The 20695-nt window shown below is 36.4% G+C and overlaps 1 protein-coding gene across 1 annotated transcript in view; it reads left to right on the top strand.

Moving 5' to 3' along the window:
- The first annotated feature begins 16675 nt into the window (after positions 1 to 16675).
- The window catches only part of LOC133324346 (protein phosphatase 1 regulatory subunit 14B), a 153504-nt gene continuing 149484 nt past the window's right edge, over positions 16676 to 20695 (top strand). The window contains exons 1-2 of the mRNA XM_061533192.1: positions 16676 to 16920; positions 17226 to 17300. Coding sequence (XP_061389176.1) covers positions 16705 to 16920; positions 17226 to 17300 — 291 coding nt within the window. The 5' untranslated portion in view covers positions 16676 to 16704. The remainder of the gene's footprint in view (positions 16921 to 17225; positions 17301 to 20695) is intronic.

Below are 20695 nucleotides of genomic sequence, written 5' to 3'. Positions count from 1 at the left end.
TTTTCATAGCGAAACAATGTTCCGCCATATCAAACAAAGACCTACAGTCAGTCAGTACAATGTAACGAATTATTTTCGTTAGGCTTTTCTAGCCAGAGACTATATGTGTGTGTGAAGGTATGTCGAATTGAGTTACCACGCTTGAACATTTAAACCGAAAAGGCAAAGATAATTTGATTTTCTGCCAAGGAAACCGAAAATAGAGGAAATACTCGAACGCACTCAACGACAAATAAAGACTGGGCAATTATTGTAATAGTATGCTTTTTCGCATATTGAGGGGGTCAGTATGAAAATTAAGGTAAAAGCGGGATTAGAGTCTTTGGAAAACATCGAAAATGGTTAACATCACTAAAAATCCTGCTGTATATCGAATGCCTTTAGATGCTCTCAATGTATTAAAACAATTGTGTATGGAAGATCTTTAAAAAACCTCTCGTTTTTTATAAGGCCCTTAGAAGATATAAATTTATATAGCCTGACGGGGCCCAAGGGAAATATGAACCTCTAGCAAAAGAACCTCTGGGATCCGGTCTAAAGGAAAAATCTAATTAGTCTAAATATCTTATTTTAGAAAATCTCTGATGTCAATGAAATCTTCCCGGCCATAACACCCTCGCTCTCCCACCTAATAGTTCCATGTGATTCTTTAATTTCTTGTGATTTCTCAACTATGGTTTTATGTTTTTTTGCGCCTTTCTTTGCAAATTTTCCCCACATTTAGCAGGAAAAAACAACGCAATATTTATAGGCATGAAACATGTTGCATGCCATTTTACTGTGTGTGTGTGTTTCTGTTTGTGTACATAATTATGAACATCTAATAATTATCATTCGTATTTTTAGTTACTGCATACACACACAAATAGATTGTGGCATTCTTCTTTTGATGTGAAGTATATTAACAGCAAAAAAAAAATACAAACAGCAGTAACAACAACAAGGTATTTATGCAAAGTGGATTTGCGGCGGCCTCTATGTCGGTTGGTCGTCGCATGCCTTCACAGCAGGTTGCCAGCAATGCAATGTTGTTTGTTGTGGTCTTCCATTTTTAAATTTTATATTCTTATAAGAGAAAAAAAGATATAGATTGATAAAGGCAACGATAAACAACAACTATTTCTTCTACATAAGGTGAATTAGAGTGGGCATAAACGACCTGTAGGTGACCTATAGAAGATTCTTATACTATAGAATACAAAAAAGTTGATGTTCGGTTTTTAGAAAATCTATTCTATATACAGACAATCTGCGAGACCTTTTTAATTATGCTGTGCCTCGAAGAGATCTTCTTGTTATCGAAAACCTGTTCAGGTCTTCTACACACAGAACATATTTTTATGTATAAAATGGATATGGAGGTGATTTTATTTATTGGAGAACCTATATAAGGCTTCTTTTTATAGAGAGATAATAGAAGATCTTCTATGTATAGAAGATATATGGAGTCCATTGGAGGTCGTCTATGTGTAGAAGACCTATGGAGGACTTCTGACAATAAATGAGCTAAGAATAGAAGACATATGGAGGTCTTCTATACACAAAAGACCTTTGGAAGCCTTTCATTTTTAGAAAACCTATGGAGGTCTTCAATCTATACAAAATCTCTGCAGGTTTTCTGTGTATAGAAGACACCTATGGAGTTCTTCTATATATGGGAGACCTGTGGATGTCTCCTATGTAAAGAATTCCTATGGAGATCTTCTAAATATCAGCGAAGGTTTTCTACATAGGCCTTACCTATTTAACAATACTATTAAAGGAAACCTATGTATGTTATTTTTATGGATCTATACCGCCTATATAGAAAACATATGGAACTATTCTACAGATCGAGTACCATTAGAAGGTCTACGGTTCATAGGAGATCTCTACAAGATTGTTTGTGCCTTGAATAAATAAAAAGGGCCCCATACGGCCCTCCGACCTTTTAAAAGACTTCGACCTGTGGAAAGCCTTCAGAGGGTTTTTAAGTATAATTTTTCAAGGACCATCCGAGTAATAAGAGTGAGGAATTTTGTTCAAGGATTATTCGTTCAAAAAGCGTAGACTTTTTAAAAATCTAGACCACAAAAAAATCTAGATTTTTTGATTTTAAAGAACCATCCGACTAAAAATTCGAATTTTTTGAAAATTGTTTTAGAATATTTTTCAAGGACCATGCGACTGGATGTTTGACGCTTTTTAAAGGTTTTTTGAACCATCCGACCAATAAATTTGGATTTTTAAAGAATATTTTCTGAAGCTCATCTGGTATGGATATTTTGAAGAATATTTATTCAAGGACATCTGACTAACAAGTTCGAATTTTTTGAAAAATATTTTTTTCTGTCAATAATACAGGATTTTTAGAGAATATTTTTTCAAGGGCCATCCGACCACTAAGATCGGATATTTGAAGAATATATTTTCAAAGATCAACCGATGTGAATTTTTTAAACAATATTTTTTAGAACCATCCAATGTGGACCACCCGACTAAAAAGTCGGATTTTTTGAAGAATTTTTTTTCGAGGAGAATCCGATCCGATATATTTAATCCATGATTTTTAGGAGAATATTTTTTAAAGGACCATGCCACTAGTTTTATTGACGATTATTTAAGTTTTTGAGGACTATTTGTTCAAGGACCATCCGACCAATAATTTTGGATTTTTTAAAGATTTGGATTTTTTTTAAATTTTATCAAGGGCCATCCGACGTGGATTTTTAAAGAATAGTTTTTCAAGAACCCCCAACAAGCTTGCATTTTTAAACAATAGTTTTCCAACGACCATCCGACAAAAAAGTTCGAAATTTTTAAAGAATATTTTCCAGGATTTTTAGAGAAAAATTTCGTTTGGTTTATTTTTTAAAGGATCATCCTGCCAAAATTCGTAGATTATTGAAAAATATGTTTTCTATATCGTGTCTGTCTGCTGCAGAATCTTCAGAAAGTCGTCTCTCTATAGAAGCTATTTAGAGGGGTTTCCCTATATACAAGACATACATGAGATCAAAAACCTGTTGAGGACCTCAAAACGTCGAGTGTTTATAAAAGTCCAAAACGACTTTTTATCGAAGATCTTCAGAATGTCTTCTCTTTATAAAAGACCTGCAAGAAGTCTTTTGTTTATAGTAGATCTTTAGAAGACATTTTTATAGAAGATCTTCAGAAGGTATATAAAAAATTATTTCTATCGAATATCTTTAAAAAATCTTTTCTTTAGAAGACATTTAAATCCTACCCACCTCTATAAGGCAATCAGAAGATCTAGCAGACCTGTAGAAGATCTAATGTGTTTAGAAGAATTTCATGAGGTCTTATTTCTGTAAAAAAAAAGCTTGCGAAGGTCTCCTATTTTTAGAGCACCTTTTGGAAGCCTTTTGTCTCTAGAATACCGATAGAAGGCCTTCTGCATGTAGAAGAGCTACAGAATATATTTTATATCAAGAAAACTTTCAGATGATATTTTGTCTGCAGAGAACCACCAAGCTATAGAAGAAGTATATTGGTTTATAGAAGTCCGTTAGAAGGCATCCTGTTTATGGGTCGTCATACTAAAGAGTACCTTCATAGGGTCTTCAAAAAGTCTTTTGTTTGTTAAAGGTTTTAGGTGGTCTTTTACTTTGGTGGTCACCTGACTAGGGAAGGCCTTCAAGAGGTTTTCTGCCTGCAAAGACCATTAGGTCTTTGGTGAAGTCTTTTGGCTATAAAAGACCTTTCGCACATTTTTTATATGTAACTGACCTTTGGAAATCCTCTTTTTAAAGACCTTCAAAAGGACTTCTGTCTTTAGAAGACCTTCAGATTATAGAAGGGATTCAGGATGACTTTTGTATTTAGAAAACTTTTGTCTCTAGGTCTTCTGTCTGTATAAGATCACCCGGGGACATGTTTGTTTATGGTTTATGGGAACTTCTAGAAGGTCTTCTGTCTACAGATTACCTATAGAAGATATACGATATGTAGAAGACCCTCCGAGGGCCGTCAGGTTTTTTCTATATAGAAGACCTGTCTCTATAAGACATTTTAAAAGCCTTAAATTTATAGAAGATCTTCGGAAGAACTTTTGTCTCTAGAAAAATTTTAAAAGGTATTCTGCCTATAAAAGGTCCTAAGGGAACGTTCTGTTTATGGAAGGCCTTCTGGAGGTCTTCCGTCTATGGAAGGTCTTCCGAGAATATTGTGACTCTAGAATACTCGAGAAGAACTTCTGTTTATAGAAAGCTTCGTGTGGTTCTAGATAAATCTGTAGAAGTTCTTCTATCTATAGAAAACATACAGTCTCTAGAAGACCATCAGAGGGCTATATGGGTTCTTATAGAAGACCTGCTGTCTCTGGAAGACTTATTAAGGTCTGCTGGAAGACTTATTAAGGTCTGCTGTTTATGGAAGGTCTGCTGGAGGTATTCCGGCGGAGTAGAAACCTTCAAAATATCTACTGTCTCCAGAAGACATTCTGGAGTCCTACTAAAAAGTCTTCCTATTATAGGGTATAAAATTTAATTATGCTTACCCCAAAGCAAGTTATCAACTACTTAATGAATTTATACCCTTCTGAGATAGTATTATCTCCAATCTCAGCCATCAGCTGTCCACAAAGTCCCCCTCCTTTAACACCAATTCTAAGCCATAAATGTAGCTTTTTGTAGGTCTCCACAGTAGACACAATTTTCTTCGTTGTTTTTGTTATTGTTGTTATTATTAATAATAATGTAACACAGAAAAAATATAGGAGGAACATAAATAAGTGGTACACGCACACACACACACTCACTCACACCCATACGTAAATGCAGTCGCATTTATGTTGCATTATTGTGTTATTGCTATTGTTGTTGTTATGATTACACTATTGCGGCCACAAACGGCGGCAACAGTTGTTGCTAAACAACAACATAATTATTTATTTGTTGTTGGCTAGTTGTTTTGTTTTCTTTGATGTTGTAACTGTAACATGTTTTCCCTATTTCCAGTAGCAAAAACAGCGTTTTCCACGACTGCGCTTTTTTGTTGTTGGTGGGTAATGGTTTTGGTTTTTAATAATAATGGAAACCGATTTCATAAAACATTGAGAACTAAAGATGGGACGATTTGATTAGGTTTTTAGGGTGCACAGTGGTTTGAAGAAAATAATTTATAAATTAGTATAATTTTATAATAGAGGAAATAAAGTTTAAAAGTAAACTATAAACAATTGTCAAGAAACATGTAAATTTCAGATTAGGCTTTATCCATTTTTAGGGTGAACATCCATGGAGTGAATTATAGCCTCCAAAGTATAGTAAAAGTATGGAGTATAGAAAATCTATAGAAGACCTAAGGGGGGTCTACAATGTATGGAGGACCTCCAAAAGTCTTTAATAAATTGGGTATATGTAAAATAATATGGTGGTATTTTTATAGAAAACCGTTGGAGATCTTCTATGTACAGAAGGCCTATAGTGGTCTACTAATAAAAGACATATGGAGGTCGTTAATTTAGATTTTTTCAATAATTTTTTTTTAAAGATCAACCCACCTTGGATTTTTTTGAAGAATATTTCTATTCGACCAACGAGAGTCGATTTTTTAATACTTCTTTCAAGGACCATCCGACTAACAAAAAACTAATGCCTGAAGAATATTACTCAGAAACAATACGACCAATAAGATGGATTTTTTGAATACTATTTTTTTTCTTTCCTCTGTCTATAGAAGAACTTCAGATCCTTCAGAAGATATTCAAAAGGTCCTAGAACATGTTGATAACCTTAAAAGGTCGTCTGTCTATAAAGGCCTCCAGAAGGTCTTCTGTATATTAAAGAATATCGGGAGGTTATCTGTCTATAAAGTAACGTAATCGGTTCTTAATCATCTATGGAGTGAACTGTATTCTCTAAGCGCTACATCTCACGGGGTACTTAGGTGCCCATAACAACCTTCCAATTTTGCAAGTTTTAAACTCAGTATTAAATAAACACTCTCTTGTACCTATTGCAAATATTGATATCGGAGTCAAATGCTGACGACTTTCCTCTGGCACATTGTTTAGGTTTGCGTTTTTTATTGAAAAAAGTTCCCATAATTACCAGCATGCAGGCAAAGTATTAAATAACAGCGAACTAAATATTAGATCAAATATCATTAAAACATGGTATTGTTGATATGTGTTCAGCATTAATATACACTCGAGGAAAATTCTTTGTGTTTAAGAAATCGATCGATATACTCCGATTCATGAGGATGCCATCTATCGTTGCTTATAAACAACACCGACTTGAAATTTGTGCAGTAGTGGAGTCCTTGCTTATTTTTTGTTGCCATTATGGTCTGGGTGGAGTTCTATCATTGTTTGTTGTATTTTGTGTTTACCATTCTGAGGTTGGTTATTGGAGTGTCATCGGGCTTCCGATGAATTTCATATGGGAGGTAAAAGCCTCGTTTATTGGGACCAGAATACAGTACCTTCGGAAGTCATTCGAAGGTAATCCATGACTTTTCGACTTTGATTTCACACATAATTTTACAAATATTCGAAAACCTCTATGAAAGAATTCTTCCTCCTCCGGTTTGTAGTCCGACACGTAAAGTATCTGTGGAAGCAATTCGAAAGTAATTCATTGGGGTTTTATCAACGATTTTACCGATTTGTTCTCTGCCCTTTTCTTCAAATGCAGTCTTTTTTCTCCTCTTGGGAGAATATGGCTCCATAAAGCATCCTCATCTGACCAGATTAGCCCTTGTGCTATTTTCTTTAACCATTGCTTTATATTCTAGCTATGTAAATTATTGGTATGATGTAGTCTCTCCTAGGTGATGGGACAGCCATCTATGGTTACCTAGAAACAATCATTAATTTTGGAGAGAAATAATACAATATATGCGGAAGTCATTCGAAACCAATTCGTCCTGTTCTTTTTTGTCAAAGGCACTCTTTTCCCTCGATTCGTACAGTTCATTTCATTTCATTTTACAAGATTGTTTTTCAAAAGGCGGATTTTTCACCATAAAGTGGAAAGAAAATTATAATTTTCTGAACTTTATCTAAATTTGGAAGGAAACCGTCAATGTGCAATGTATGGACCAAAACGGTTACACCCTTTGCGAGTTATCAGACCTATCAACCTGACATACTCTTCTATATGAACTCCTGAAACGAATTTGGTCTATGGTCTATATCAAGATGACCTTGTGGCTAAGGGTATAATGAATAGGAAAACAAAGGATGCATATTTTAAAGCCTGAAAATTAGGGGTTGCTGATTTTTTACTTTATATACGACATTATGGCTCGCGAGACAATATATAGACTTTCCTACGTCAAAAATTTGACTAATTGAAATGTTCTTCGAATTTTTTTTCGACCAAAAGCGATTGAGACAATTTCATCTAATCACAATTATGATGAAACCATTTGGAAAATTTGTAAATCAATAAGTAACCAACTCTAAGTAGCGGAATCCATACCTAATAACTTCTGATTGGCCCACATTTTGGAAAAAAGCAAGGTGCAACGACACCACCGAACAATAAACCGCACAAAGCAGCAGTAACAAGTTAAGGAAGATAGAGAGGCTTCTTTCTCAACAATAACTGTTGGGGTTTCCGAGCCTCAGATGCGACAACTTCTTTTTGTTGATGTAGCCACGAAGGTAAAAATGGATGACTTCCGTCAAAAAGAAGTGTCGATGGAGTTGCAGATTATGGTCCTTGAAAACATATTCCTTAGAAAGATCCATGCATATTTATGGTCCTTGAAATTTACACACAAAATTTCACCATTCACCATTTACATGAGATCTGACGAAAATATATATAACAGCTATGTCTAAATCTAAACCGATTTTTGCCAATTTCAATAGAGGTTGTCATTGGACCATAGAAATGCGTGTAGCCAAATTTCAAATTACGGGAAAAATTTTTTCGAGTTAGGGAACAGGCCACATATTTCGCCAGAACTTAAATGATTGTAATTTTTCTTCGAGTGTAAAAATTATACCACTTCAGCTAACATTATTCCCACAAAAAATAATAATACTTATAAATAAAATTTGTTGCGAAAGGCAAAGGAATGAATATGACAATGGGAAATGAACATTTTGTAATTTTTATGTTTATTTATTATTTATTTTGTTGTTGTTCGTTTAGTTTTAATGTTGAAGTTATTAGCGCTTGAGTGGGTTGTCACAATAATTTGACAATTTAATTGGTTTGGTGACAGCAATATCACTGTTACTACTACCGAAGTGATAGCAATGTTTCGTCAAGCCTCAATGCAACAGTTAAGGTATATAATTCCGAAAAGAAAAAACAAATTAATAAAAATAATTGTAAATTTTTGTGGAGGTCAGTCACCGGGAAAAGAAGAAAAAATAGAAAATATAGTTATAAATATGTCCCTGAATTATATATAAGAAAATCGAAATTTCTTGATAACAATGGAGGTGGGAAGTGAATATCTTGAAAAAGATTTTTAATTGATCTGTTATGGTAGCTACTCCTTTCTATTCAAATGTCATCTAAGAAACCACATTTATGACCCTAATTTATTAAACAAACGTGTACGATATATAGTCACCATATATAGTTTCGCAGACGAGTACAGTACATAGTTTTGGGATCTGCTATGGTAGCTATTCCTTCCCATCGCTTCTAACATAGAGAACAACAAGGAAACCTGAACAAAGGACCTATTTCAGTTTAAAACGCTCTAGAAGAACGTGGAAGTTTTTAAAGCTCCACTAAGTGAACAGATTCAATAACCCCTGAAGATTTCGAAGTTGTATCTACGGCTCAAAAGCTCTCAAATGTTTGAATTCTCACTGGAAAAAGAAAACAACCCATCAACATCATTGTTGCAAACTTGCCTACAAAACGTGTCATATTTATTCTGCTAAAATGTCAGGTACATAACTTTGTGAAATATGACTTCGTCATGCTAATATTTTTTTTTGTTCCTCTAAAATCTTCTCACAAACTCTAACTGCATTTTTCCATACCTCCAAGAAGTCGAGTGCTTTTTCAAATCTGATCTAGGGTGGGAATTTCATGACCATTGTTTTTAAAACACAAAAGACCTGCTAAGTTAGACAACTTGTTCTCCGATGGCGGTAATATTATAATTTAGTAGTAATTATTATGCAACACACCGCTTGTCGAAGTTGTAAATTTACACATGATCATGTTGTTGTTGCAACAAAATCAGGAGGTGGAGGATGTACCACAAAGTTTTCCCCTACTGCAATATAATGTCACTTAGTCAATCATCAAGTCAAGTAGTTGTTCAGAGTTATTTAAGATTGATTTAAGAGGTATGTATGTGTGTGAATAACACATATATTTACTTTCCGGCATACTAGGAGATTCTTTTGCAAGCGGTAATTGTTGCAAGTCTTAATTATTCCAAAGATATCGCAGCAAACAAATCATATTTGTTGCTGCTGCCAGGCTGGTTGGAAGAGTGGGTAACATCATCATTTAAAACATATTGTTTAACATCATATCATCACACAGAGTGGCTGGTGGGTTTAGGGATGTCGATTAGGAATGAGGAAATTAAAAAGCTCCAGAAAGTTTTGGGATATAAAACAATTCACAAACCAATGGATTCCGGGTTCTAATCTCTGCTGAGGAAGAACAAATCTTTTATAGATTTATCCCATATTTGTATGATTATGAATTACATATTGCCCACAGTGGCATCCTGCCTACAAATGCATCCGAAGATCTCTAACATTCTAAATTTGACATAAACTTTAACACATGAGGATAACACAACATATTAATGACAAGACATAGCGCCACGCAGAGGAAAATTAGAACATTAAATAAGTAAGGACTCCAACCACTGCACACAATTCATGGAACGTTGTTTCTAGATAACGGTAGATGGCAGCAGCCCCGCCACCTAGAACAGGCTTCAGCAGACTAATCATCTACTTAACTGAAATAAAAATGAATGAAGTAGCCATAGAATAACTGTCGAACCAGTCACATGTTCAAAAGCGGTCTCATAGTAAAGTTGACTTTTCGATGGTTTTATTTTCATGCCCACGGGGTGGATAGCGGTGGATAGTATAAACACGAGTGATTACAATTTCAATCTTTACTATAATACTCTGGTGTTTACAATATGAATAATAGTTTGGATGTGAGATAAGCTTTTATGTTGGAATCTGCTAATCAGTAATGGTAGCTATGGAATGTTTTACGGCTTTTTTAGTCATTGAGTAAAAAATGATGTCTTCGTAAAAAATTATTTGGGTTTGTTGTGGTCGGCTCGAAGGTGTACGGCTGGTTACAATCGTCTCGAAGGTACTCGGCTAGCTGATTTCGTCTCGTTGAAGATCGGCTGGCTACAGTCGGCTGGAAGATATTCGGCTAGCTGATGTCGGCTCTTTGAAGATCGACTGGCAACTTTACTATAATACTCAGCTAGCTTGTCGGCTCGTATGAAGAATACAGTCGGATGTGAAGATACTTTAGCTGCTGTCGGTACGTTGGATATCGGCTGGCTACAGTCGGCTCGGAGATACTCAGCAAGCTGATGTCGGCTCGTTGAAAATAGGCTGGTTACAGCCGGCTCAATCTTCGGTACGTTGAAGATCGACTGGCTACGGACGGCTCGTTGTTGATCCGCTGGCTGCAGTCGGCTCGAAGAAACTCGGCTAGCTGATTTCGGCTCTTTGAAGAACGGCTGGCTGCAGTCGGCTCAAAGATACTCGGCTAGTTGATGTGGGCTCGTTGATGATCCAGTGGCTACCCTCGGCTGGTTGGTGATCAGCTGGCTACAGTCGGCTCGAACATACTCGGCTAGCTGACTTCGGCTCGTTGAAGATCGGCTGGCTATAGCCGGCTCAAAGATACTCGGATAGCTGCTGTCGGAACGTTGGATATGGGCTGGCTACCGTCGGCTTGTTGGTGATCCGTTGCAAACGTTGGATATGGGGCTACCGTAGGCTCGTTGGTGATCCGTTGGCTACAGTCGCTCGTTGTAGCTGCTGTCGGTACTAGGATCTACCGTTGGCTCGTTGGTGATCGTTTTTCAGAGTTTTTCAGGGTTTGAGGGTTCTGTTAGTGGTTATTAGTGTGGAGCTAGCTATGATCGATGAGCTGGCAAAGAACGAGGAGCTTGCAAAGAGCGGGGAGCTTGTAAAGAACGGGGAGCTTGTAAAGAGCTGGGAGCTGGCTATGAGCGAGAAAAGTGGAACATATATCTGTATGGTACTATGAAGTGAATGAGAATTATTGTGTGCTTCAAGAAAATTGTCTGTCGATTAATGCACTGAAGTTGAAGAACACAGGTAATGATAACGGCTTAGGTTTATTTATTCACTACTAAATATTGAGATGGGTTTACATTAAGGAATCAAAATCAACGCCTTGGTTAGACCCTTGAAAAAATATTCTTTAAAAAAACCTCGCTTATCATGGTTCCTTAAATTATTTTTTTCTCCATCGTCATCCCTATTCACTTCCCACAATCTTACTAACTAGGTGGCTCGGGAACTGCCTCCTTGGCTCCTCATTGTTGCTTCTTCTTACTGATATGCTTTTTAGTAGTTTGTAGTTTACTGTAAATCTGCATAACAATTAGCAACAACACTAAGGTATTTTACAACAACTACAACTTGTTGCAGTGTGTGAAGTGTTCCTTGACTGCAGTTTGGTAATTGTGGCTTCTTCTCCTGCGGTGGTTCTGTGATGTTCTTGTTGATGACTAGCAGCCTGCCTGCCTATGACGTGTTCTTGCCACAATTAAATTTGCATAAAAATTTTATATTCAAAAAAATATTATATTCTCTCATTCTGTAATGTTATGGGCTGAGAAAAATGCATGGAATTTTTCCAGGGAAAATAAAAAAAATATATCATCATCGTCATCATACACGACATGTTAACAGAAGAAGGGGTCTGGAGGTAAATTTTAAATACGCTATGTAATGGCACAACAAAATGAGGTATAATAATGGGAGAGAAGGTTATTTTTCATTATGTCTAGGAGTCGATTATCCTTGCCAAAAATCGGATCCATGTTTCACTCTTCTGTCATCCTCTTTCAATTTGCCCCACTGTCGCCTTTTGTTCTTTTAGTTTCGCATTAAAGGAGTTTCCCTCTTTGTTGCAGGAAACCTGTTGAAGATTTTTTCGGAATGACTCACTTTCTTATTGTTCTTAACACGCAGCAGCAGTATTGGGCTCCAGGTTAATTTCTCTCCGCCTTCCAAAAAGTAGCACATAAAATAAGAAATGATTCCTTATTTATTCTCGTAATCTGCTGACTTTTGTTTCTGGTTTCCATATTTTTTCTTTTTTGAATGACTTGTGAATATTCAAAATTTTAGGTTGGAAGTGAATCGTGTTGACCACAATTGTGATGGAGTGACTCATTTAGTTAATGCGTGAGGCATATCCCCCTTTCGGCTTTCTTAACGTCCACTTCGTCGTCACCGTCATTGTCTTGTGGCCGGCCACAAGACCACTTGGCGGTGTTGGTGGTGGTGACATGCGTCTGTCTGTTTTATGTCTTGGCTTAATGTTTGTCGTTAACATGTCGTTTGACAGATATCGGGTATTAGTCACTGAAGTGACATGACGCCAACAAAATCAACAACACTGCTGCGCATAGATTTGTAAATAGGAAAACAATTTTTTTATTACCACGGTTTATTGTCAGATTAGGAGGAAATGAGAATAACAAAGAGAAGGGATTATGAGAAATTATTTTTGAGATGATGTGAAAGAAATGAGTCAGATGGAATCTTAAGAATCCTAAAAATATTTAAAAAACCCACGCCTTTGGTAGAGCCTTGGAAAAATTATTTTAAAAAATCCACGCCTTTGGTAGAGTCTTGGAAAAATTATATAAAAAAACCACGCCTTTTGTACTTACTTACTTAGCTGGGTTGTGACAGAGCTTTCGTTCCATAAGCCGAGATTTCCAGGCGCGTCGGTCTTTTGTGTAGTTTTTCCAGTTTGAAAGATCATATTCGGCAATATTGTCTTCCACTTGATCTTTCTATCTTATTCGTGGCCTTCCCCTTCTGCGTGAACCATCAGCTGGTTCGCTTTTATATGCCTTCTGGGCTGGGACATCTTCATCCATTCTCACAACATGAACTAGCCAACGTAGTCGCTGCAGCTCAATACGTCTAACAATGTCGATGTCCGAGAATAGCTGGTACAACTCATGGTTCATTCGACGCCGATATTAACCGTCAACGCAGATCGGCCCATAAATCTTTCGGAGAATTTTCCTCTCAAACACTCCATGAGCTGCCTCATCTGCTTGCACAAGTACCCATGCTTCAGATCCATATAACAACACGGGTAGTATCAGCGTCTTTTAGAGTGTGAGTTTGGTCTGGCGGGAGGTGGCCTTGCTTTTGAGTGGTTTGTTCAGACCATTGTAGCATCTGTTGGCCATCACTATCCTTCTCCAAATTTCAAAACTGATCTTATTCGTTTTATTTATGGCAAGGTATATAAAACCCTTAACTACATCGAAGCTGTAGTTCTTAAGTTCCACAGTCTACTGAACGTCTTGCGCGTTGATACCATCAGCTTTGTCTTCTCGCCGTTTATTGCCAGACCCACTTTGGCAGACTCCTTCTCAATTTGTTCAAGATGACTGTTACCGCTCTCAGTGTTCGACCCATTATGTCGATGTCATCGGCGTAGGCGAGTAACATGTGTTGTTTGGTGCCATTTCTGTTCACTTTTGCCTCTCGTATGATCTTTTCCAGCAGGATGTTAAAAATATCACACGGCAAACTGTCACCTTGTCTGAATACTCGTTCGGTATTAAAGGGCTCCGAGAGGTCCTTTCCGAATTTAACTGCTGATCTTGTGACAGTTAATGTTATCCTGCATAGCCGTATTAACTTTGCAGGAATGTCAAACGCAGACGTGGCTTTAAACACCTCTGAACGGATAGGGCTGTCGAATGGGGCTTTATAGTCAAAGAATAGGTGGAATGTGTCGATGTGTTTTTCGTGGGGTTTTCCAGGATTTGGCGCAGAGTGGAAATCTAGTCAATGGTGAATTTGCCAGGTCTGAAGCCACATTGGTATGGTCCAATAATGTCATTGACCATTGGCTTCAGTCGTTCACACAGCACTGGATAGCACTTTTTATACGATGGGAAGGAGACTTATTCCTCTATAGTTGGCACATATCTTCTTGTATCCTTTTTTGTGCACGGGATACAGGATGCTGAGGTTCCAATCATTGGGCATATATTCCTCTAGCCAAATTGTACTAATCAGCTGGTGCATGCTCCTTACCACCATCTGACCACCAGTCTTGAATAGTTCGGCTTGTAACAAATCGGCACCTGCTGCTTTAATATTCTTCAGCCGATTGATTGCTATTCTGACTTCATCTTGGCTAGGTGGTATACACTCTATACCGTCATCTATTATTGGTATCTTCTTTATCGCCACTACTTGATACCAGAATCATTTCAAACTGCCCCTTCCAGATCCTAAGCACACTGTCTTTATCTGTCACCAGGTTTCCTTCTTCATCTCTACAGAAGGATGTGCCGGAACCAAAGCCTTCGGGTTGATGTTTTACCCGTTGGTAGAATTTTCGGACTTCATTCTCACTCCTGTACATCTAAATTTCCTAACAGTTTCTTGTTCTTTCTTCTTTTTTCTGAAAACACGTTTCTCCTCTCTCCTTTTCTCCCGATAGTTCTCCATCGCATTACGAATTGATAATGTCCGTAGGGTTGCCCTATACGCTGTGTTTTTCATATCAGTAGCATTACGACACTCCTGATCGTACCACGGATTTCTTGATGGTGGTCTTTGGTACCCAAGTGTTGCTTTTGCTGCAGTTTGTATTATCGGGACAAGGGGTACTTTCGTCAAGCAGTTGGGTAAGTTGAGCGGAGTAGGCCTCGACTACCTGTTCTGTTTACAGCTTTTCGACGTCAAGTTTCCGTGTTGTGTTAGATCGCACCTTTGCTGCAACATTAAGACGAGTTCGAACCTTGGCTGCCACAAGGTGTTGGTCCGAATCGATATTCGCTCCTCGGGTCGATCGGACGTCTAAAACACTGGAAGAATGCCTTCAGTCTATCACAACATGATCGATTTGATTTCTCTTTGTTCAATCTGGAGAAATCCAAATGGCCTTGTGTATATCGAGATGATTGAATCTGGTGCTGCTAACTACCATGTTTTTTGATGCGGCGAATTCAATCAACCTCATGCCGTTGTCTGATATATCTTTATGGAGGCTGAATTTTTCGACGGTGGGACCAAAGATATTTTCCCTTCCGATTTTTGCATTAAAATCTCCTAGCTGAATTTTAATGTCATGGCCAGGGCAGCGATCATATGCTGTTTCTAGGCGTTCGTAAAATATGTCTTTGGCCTGTTCATCTTTGTCTGCGGTTGGAGCATGGGCGCAAATAAGACTGATGTAGAAGAACTTCGCTTTTATACGGATCATAGCAATTCGCTCATCTACTGGAGTGAATCTGTAGACGAGGTCTTTTATTCTCCTGTTAACCATAAATCTGCAACCAAATTCATGTCTCGTTTCATGGCAGCTATAATACAAGGCGTAGTCATCTGATTTACTTACGCCAGACCCTTTCCATCGCATTTCATGTAAGGCAATAATATCGGCTATGTACTTCTTGAGTACATCCGCCAAAGCGAACACTGCGCATCTTCTGTACAATGTGCGCACATGCCAAGTGCAGATTCGAAGATCATGGTCCTTTATACGTTTGCGGTCGTCATCATTGGGGGAGGTTGGTTTTCTTTATGGTTGCTTTTTCATAGTAAGAGGGGGTTTCCGAGTGTGTGCAACTAACCCGACGCCTCAACCCATTTTTTATAGTTCTTATGGGTGTACTCGCGGCACATATTAGCTCACTATTTCATCGGGTGATGAAAATAGCTACCCCAGGTGGCACCACGGGGAGGTCAGTGTCCACAATTGAGATGAAAGAGAGATAAACATCAGCCTGGACTTCGCCATGCTTGGTATTTATCATCCCCTACGCTTCTTATGGAATATTGAAAACAATATTCTTTAAAAAATCCACGCCTCTTATGGAGCCTTGAAAAAATATTCTTTAAAAAATCCACGCCTCTTATGGAGCCTTGAAAAAATATTCTTTAAAAAATCCACGCCTCTTATGGAGCCTTGAAAAAATATTCTTTAAAAAATCCACGCCTCTTATGGAGCCTTGAAAAAATATTCTTTAAAAAATCCTTGAAAAATTTGTTTAAAAATCCACGCCTCTTATAGGGCCTTGAAAAAAATGTTTAAAAATCCACGCCTTTTATACAGCCTTGAAAAAAAAATTATTTTAAAATTCCCCCAATCTGCTATTGTTCCATTTAATCTGCACCATATTGCCTCCATCAATCAATCACTCAGTTAATTAAATTACCAACCCAATATCGAAACTCGAATTCAATTAATTTTAATTTTATTTCCTCTTGTTTTTTTTTCTTTCAATTTCAGTTGAAATACAAATTGAAGTGGACATAAATCAGCATCAGGCCGCCCTCCCACACACAGACACACCACGAAAAATACTCAGCAGAGATATCTCCCTCGGAAGACGGAAGACTTTATAAAATAACAACAACGCCAACTTCTTTTTTAGACTAGAATTAATAATAAAAACAACAACACCAACAACAACTAATCTAGTTGTTGTCAAATCACCCCCAGTCTAAGAACAACAACAACACCAACAACCATACCAAAGATGCAGTGCAGTCTTGAACAAATGAACGACACTGAACGTTCACCAAATCGGACCAATTTGCGAGTGAACTTCAATGAAAAGGGCTCCGAAGTCAAAGAGCGTCGCGAAAAGTTCCTCACCGCCAAATATGGTTCACATCAGATGAGCTTGATACGCAAGCGTTTGGCCGTTGAAATGTGGCTGTACGATGAATTGCAGAAATTGTTTGATCCGCCGGTAGGTTTCAAAAAAAAATTGTTTGTTTTTTTATTATTTCAAATTGAGAGACTGGCGACATTTATACTTCATTGTCGTCTGTTGAACTTATTGTTGTTGTATTTTTTGTTATTGTTAATTTTTTACGTAAAGTTTATTTATTTACTTTTTTCGAGTTTTAAATTTGTTTCAATTTTTTATAATTGTTTGTTGGTTATTTTCCATAGTTTGTTGTATTTTTTTCTTCTTCCTCTTCTTATGTTTTGTCGCTGATGAATAATTGCTAATTGTTGTTTTTGTTTGTTTGGTTTTTTTTTCAATTTCAGACCGAAGCCATTGATGTGGATATTGATGAGATTTTAGATATGGACACCGATGATATACGAAGATCTCATTTAATAGTAAGTTGACAAAATTTTCGAAAAATATTCTTTAAAAAATCCACGCCTTGTGTGGATCCTTTTCAAAAATATTCTTTAAAAAATCCAAGCCTTGTGTGGATCCTTTTCAAAAATATTCTTTAAAAAATCCACGCCTTGTGTGGATCCTTTTCAAAAATATTCTTTAAAAAATCCACGCCTTGTGTGGATCCTTTTCAAAAATATTCTTTAAAAAATCCACGCCTTGTGTGGATCCTTTTCAAAAATATTCTTTAAAAAATCCACGCCTTGTGTGGATCCTTTTCAAAAATATTCTTTAAAAAATCCACGCCTTGTGTGGATCCTTTTCAAAAATATTCTTTAAAAAATCCACGCCTTGTGTGGATCCTTTTCAAAAATATTCTTTAAAAAATCCACGCCTTGTGTGGATCCTTTTCAAAAATATTCTTTAAAAAATCCACGCCTTGTGTGGATCCTTTTCAAAAATATTCTTTAAAAAATCCACGCCTTGTGTGGATCCTTTTCAAAAATATTCTTTAAAAAATCCACGCCTTGTGTGGATCCTTTTCAAAAATATTCTTTAAAAAATCCACGCCTTGTGTGGATCCTTTTCAAAAATATTCTTTAAAAAATCCACGCCTTGTGTGGATCCTTTTCAAAAATATTCTTTAAAAAATCCACGCCTTGTGTGGATCCTTTTCAAAAATATTCTTTAAAAAATCCACGCCTTGTGTGGATCCTTTTCAAAAATATTCTTTAAAAAATCCACGCCTTGTGTGGATCCTTTTCAAAAATATTCTTTAAAAAATCCACGCCTTGTGTGGATCCTTTTCAAAAATATTCTTTAAAAAATCCACGCCTTGTGTGGATCCTTTTCAAAAATATTCTTTAAAAAATCCACGCCTTGTGTGGATCCTTTTCAAAAATATTCTTTAAAAAATCCACGCCTTGTGTGGATCCTTTTCAAAAATATTCTTTAAAAAATCCACGCCTTGTGTGGATCCTTTTCAAAAATATTCTTTAAAAAATCCACGCCTTGTGTGGATCCTTTTCAAAAATATTCTTTAAAAAATCCACGCCTTGTGTGGATCCTTTTCAAAAATATTCTTTAAAAAATCCACGCCTTGTGTGGATCCTTTTCAAAAATATTCTTTAAAAAATCCACGCCTTGTGTGGATCCTTTTCAAAAATATTCTTTAAAAAATCCACGCCTTGTGTGGATCCTTTTCAAAAATATTCTTTAAAAAATCCACGCCTTGTGTGGATCCTTTTCAAAAATATTCTTTAAAAAATCCACGCCTTGTGTGGATCCTTTTCAAAAATATTCTTTAAAAAATCCACGCCTTGTGTGGATCCTTTTCAAAAATATTCTTTAAAAAATCCACGCCTTGTGTGGATCCTTTTCAAAAATATTCTTTAAAAAATCCACGCCTTGTGTGGATCCTTTTCAAAAATATTCTTTAAAAAATCCACGCCTTGTGTGGATCCTTTTCAAAAATATTCTTTAAAAAATCCACGCCTTGTGTGGATCCTTTTCAAAAATATTCTTTAAAAAATCCACGCCTTGTGTGGATCCTTTTCAAAAATATTCTTTAAAAAATCCACGCCTTGTGTGGATCCTTTTCAAAAATATTCTTTAAAAAATCCACGCCTTGTGTGGATCCTTTTCAAAAATATTCTTTAAAAAATCCACGCCTTGTGTGGATCCTTTTCAAAAATATTCTTTAAAAAATCCACGCCTTGTGTGGATCCTTTTCAAAAATATTCTTTAAAAAATCCACGCCTTGTGTGGATCCTTTTCAAAAATATTCTTTAAAAAATCCACGCCTTGTGTGGATCCTTTTCAAAAATATTCTTTAAAAAATCCACGCCTTGTGTGGATCCTTTTCAAAAATATTCTTTAAAAAATCCACGCCTTGTGTGGATCCTTTTCAAAAATATTCTTTAAAAAATCCACGCCTTGTGTGGATCCTTTTCAAAAATATTCTTTAAAAAATCCACGCCTTGTGTGGATCCTTTTCAAAAATATTCTTTAAAAAATCCACGCCTTGTGTGGATCCTTTTCAAAAATATTCTTTAAAAAATCCACGCCTTGTGTGGATCCTTTTCAAAAATATTCTTTAAAAAATCCACGCCTTGTGTGGATCCTTTTCAAAAATATTCTTTAAAAAATCCACGCCTTGTGTGGATCCTTTTCAAAAATATTCTTTAAAAAATCCACGCCTTGTGTGGATCCTTTTCAAAAATATTCTTTAAAAAATCCACGCCTTGTGTGGATCCTTTTCAAAAATATTCTTTAAAAAATCCACGCCTTGTGTGGATCCTTTTCAAAAATATTCTTTAAAAAATCCACGCCTTGTGTGGATCCTTTTCAAAAATATTCTTTAAAAAATCCACGCCTTGTGTGGATCCTTTTCAAAAATATTCTTTAAAAAATCCACGCCTTGTGTGGATCCTTTTCAAAAATATTCTTTAAAAAATCCACGCCTTGTGTGGATCCTTTTCAAAAATATTCTTTAAAAAATCCACGCCTTGTGTGGATCCTTTTCAAAAATATTCTTTAAAAAATCCACGCCTTGTGTGGATCCTTTTCAAAAATATTCTTTAAAAAATCCACGCCTTGTGTGGATCCTTTTCAAAAATATTCTTTAAAAAATCCACGCCTTGTGTGGATCCTTTTCAAAAATATTCTTTAAAAAATCCACGCCTTGTGTGGATCCTTTTCAAAAATATTCTTTAAAAAATCCACGCCTTGTGTGGATCCTTTTCAAAAATATTCTTTAAAAAATCCACGCCTTGTGTGGATCCTTTTCAAAAATATTCTTTAAAAAATCCACGCCTTGTGTGGATCCTTTTCAAAAATATTCTTTAAAAAATCCACGCCTTGTGTGGATCCTTTTCAAAAATATTCTTTAAAAAATCCACGCCTTGTGTGGATCCTTTTCAAAAATATTCTTTAAAAAATCCACGCCTTGTGTGGATCCTTTTCAAAAATATTCTTTAAAAAATCCACGCCTTGTGTGGATCCTTTTCAAAAATATTCTTTAAAAAATCCACGCCTTGTGTGGATCCTTTTCAAAAATATTCTTTAAAAAATCCACGCCTTGTGTGGATCCTTTTCAAAAATATTCTTTAAAAAATCCACGCCTTGTGTGGATCCTTTTCAAAAATATTCTTTAAAAAATCCACGCCTTGTGTGGATCCTTTTCAAAAATATTCTTTAAAAAATCCACGCCTTGTGTGGATCCTTTTCAAAAATATTCTTTAAAAAATCCACGCCTTGTGTGGATCCTTTTCAAAAATATTCTTTAAAAAATCCACGCCTTGTGTGGATCCTTTTCAAAAATATTCTTTAAAAAATCCACGCCTTGTGTGGATCCTTTTCAAAAATATTCTTTAAAAAATCCACGCCTTGT

Source organism: Musca vetustissima, unplaced genomic scaffold (genome assembly GCF_032173495.1).
Source record: "Musca vetustissima isolate MV318-11 ecotype Yass unplaced genomic scaffold, APGP_CSIRO_Mvet_v1 utg39023, whole genome shotgun sequence".
Classification (NCBI taxonomy): Eukaryota; Metazoa; Arthropoda; class Insecta; order Diptera; family Muscidae; genus Musca; species Musca vetustissima.
The sequence above is the reverse complement of the archived record's forward strand: the minus strand, read 5'-3'. Positions and strand labels throughout refer to the sequence as shown.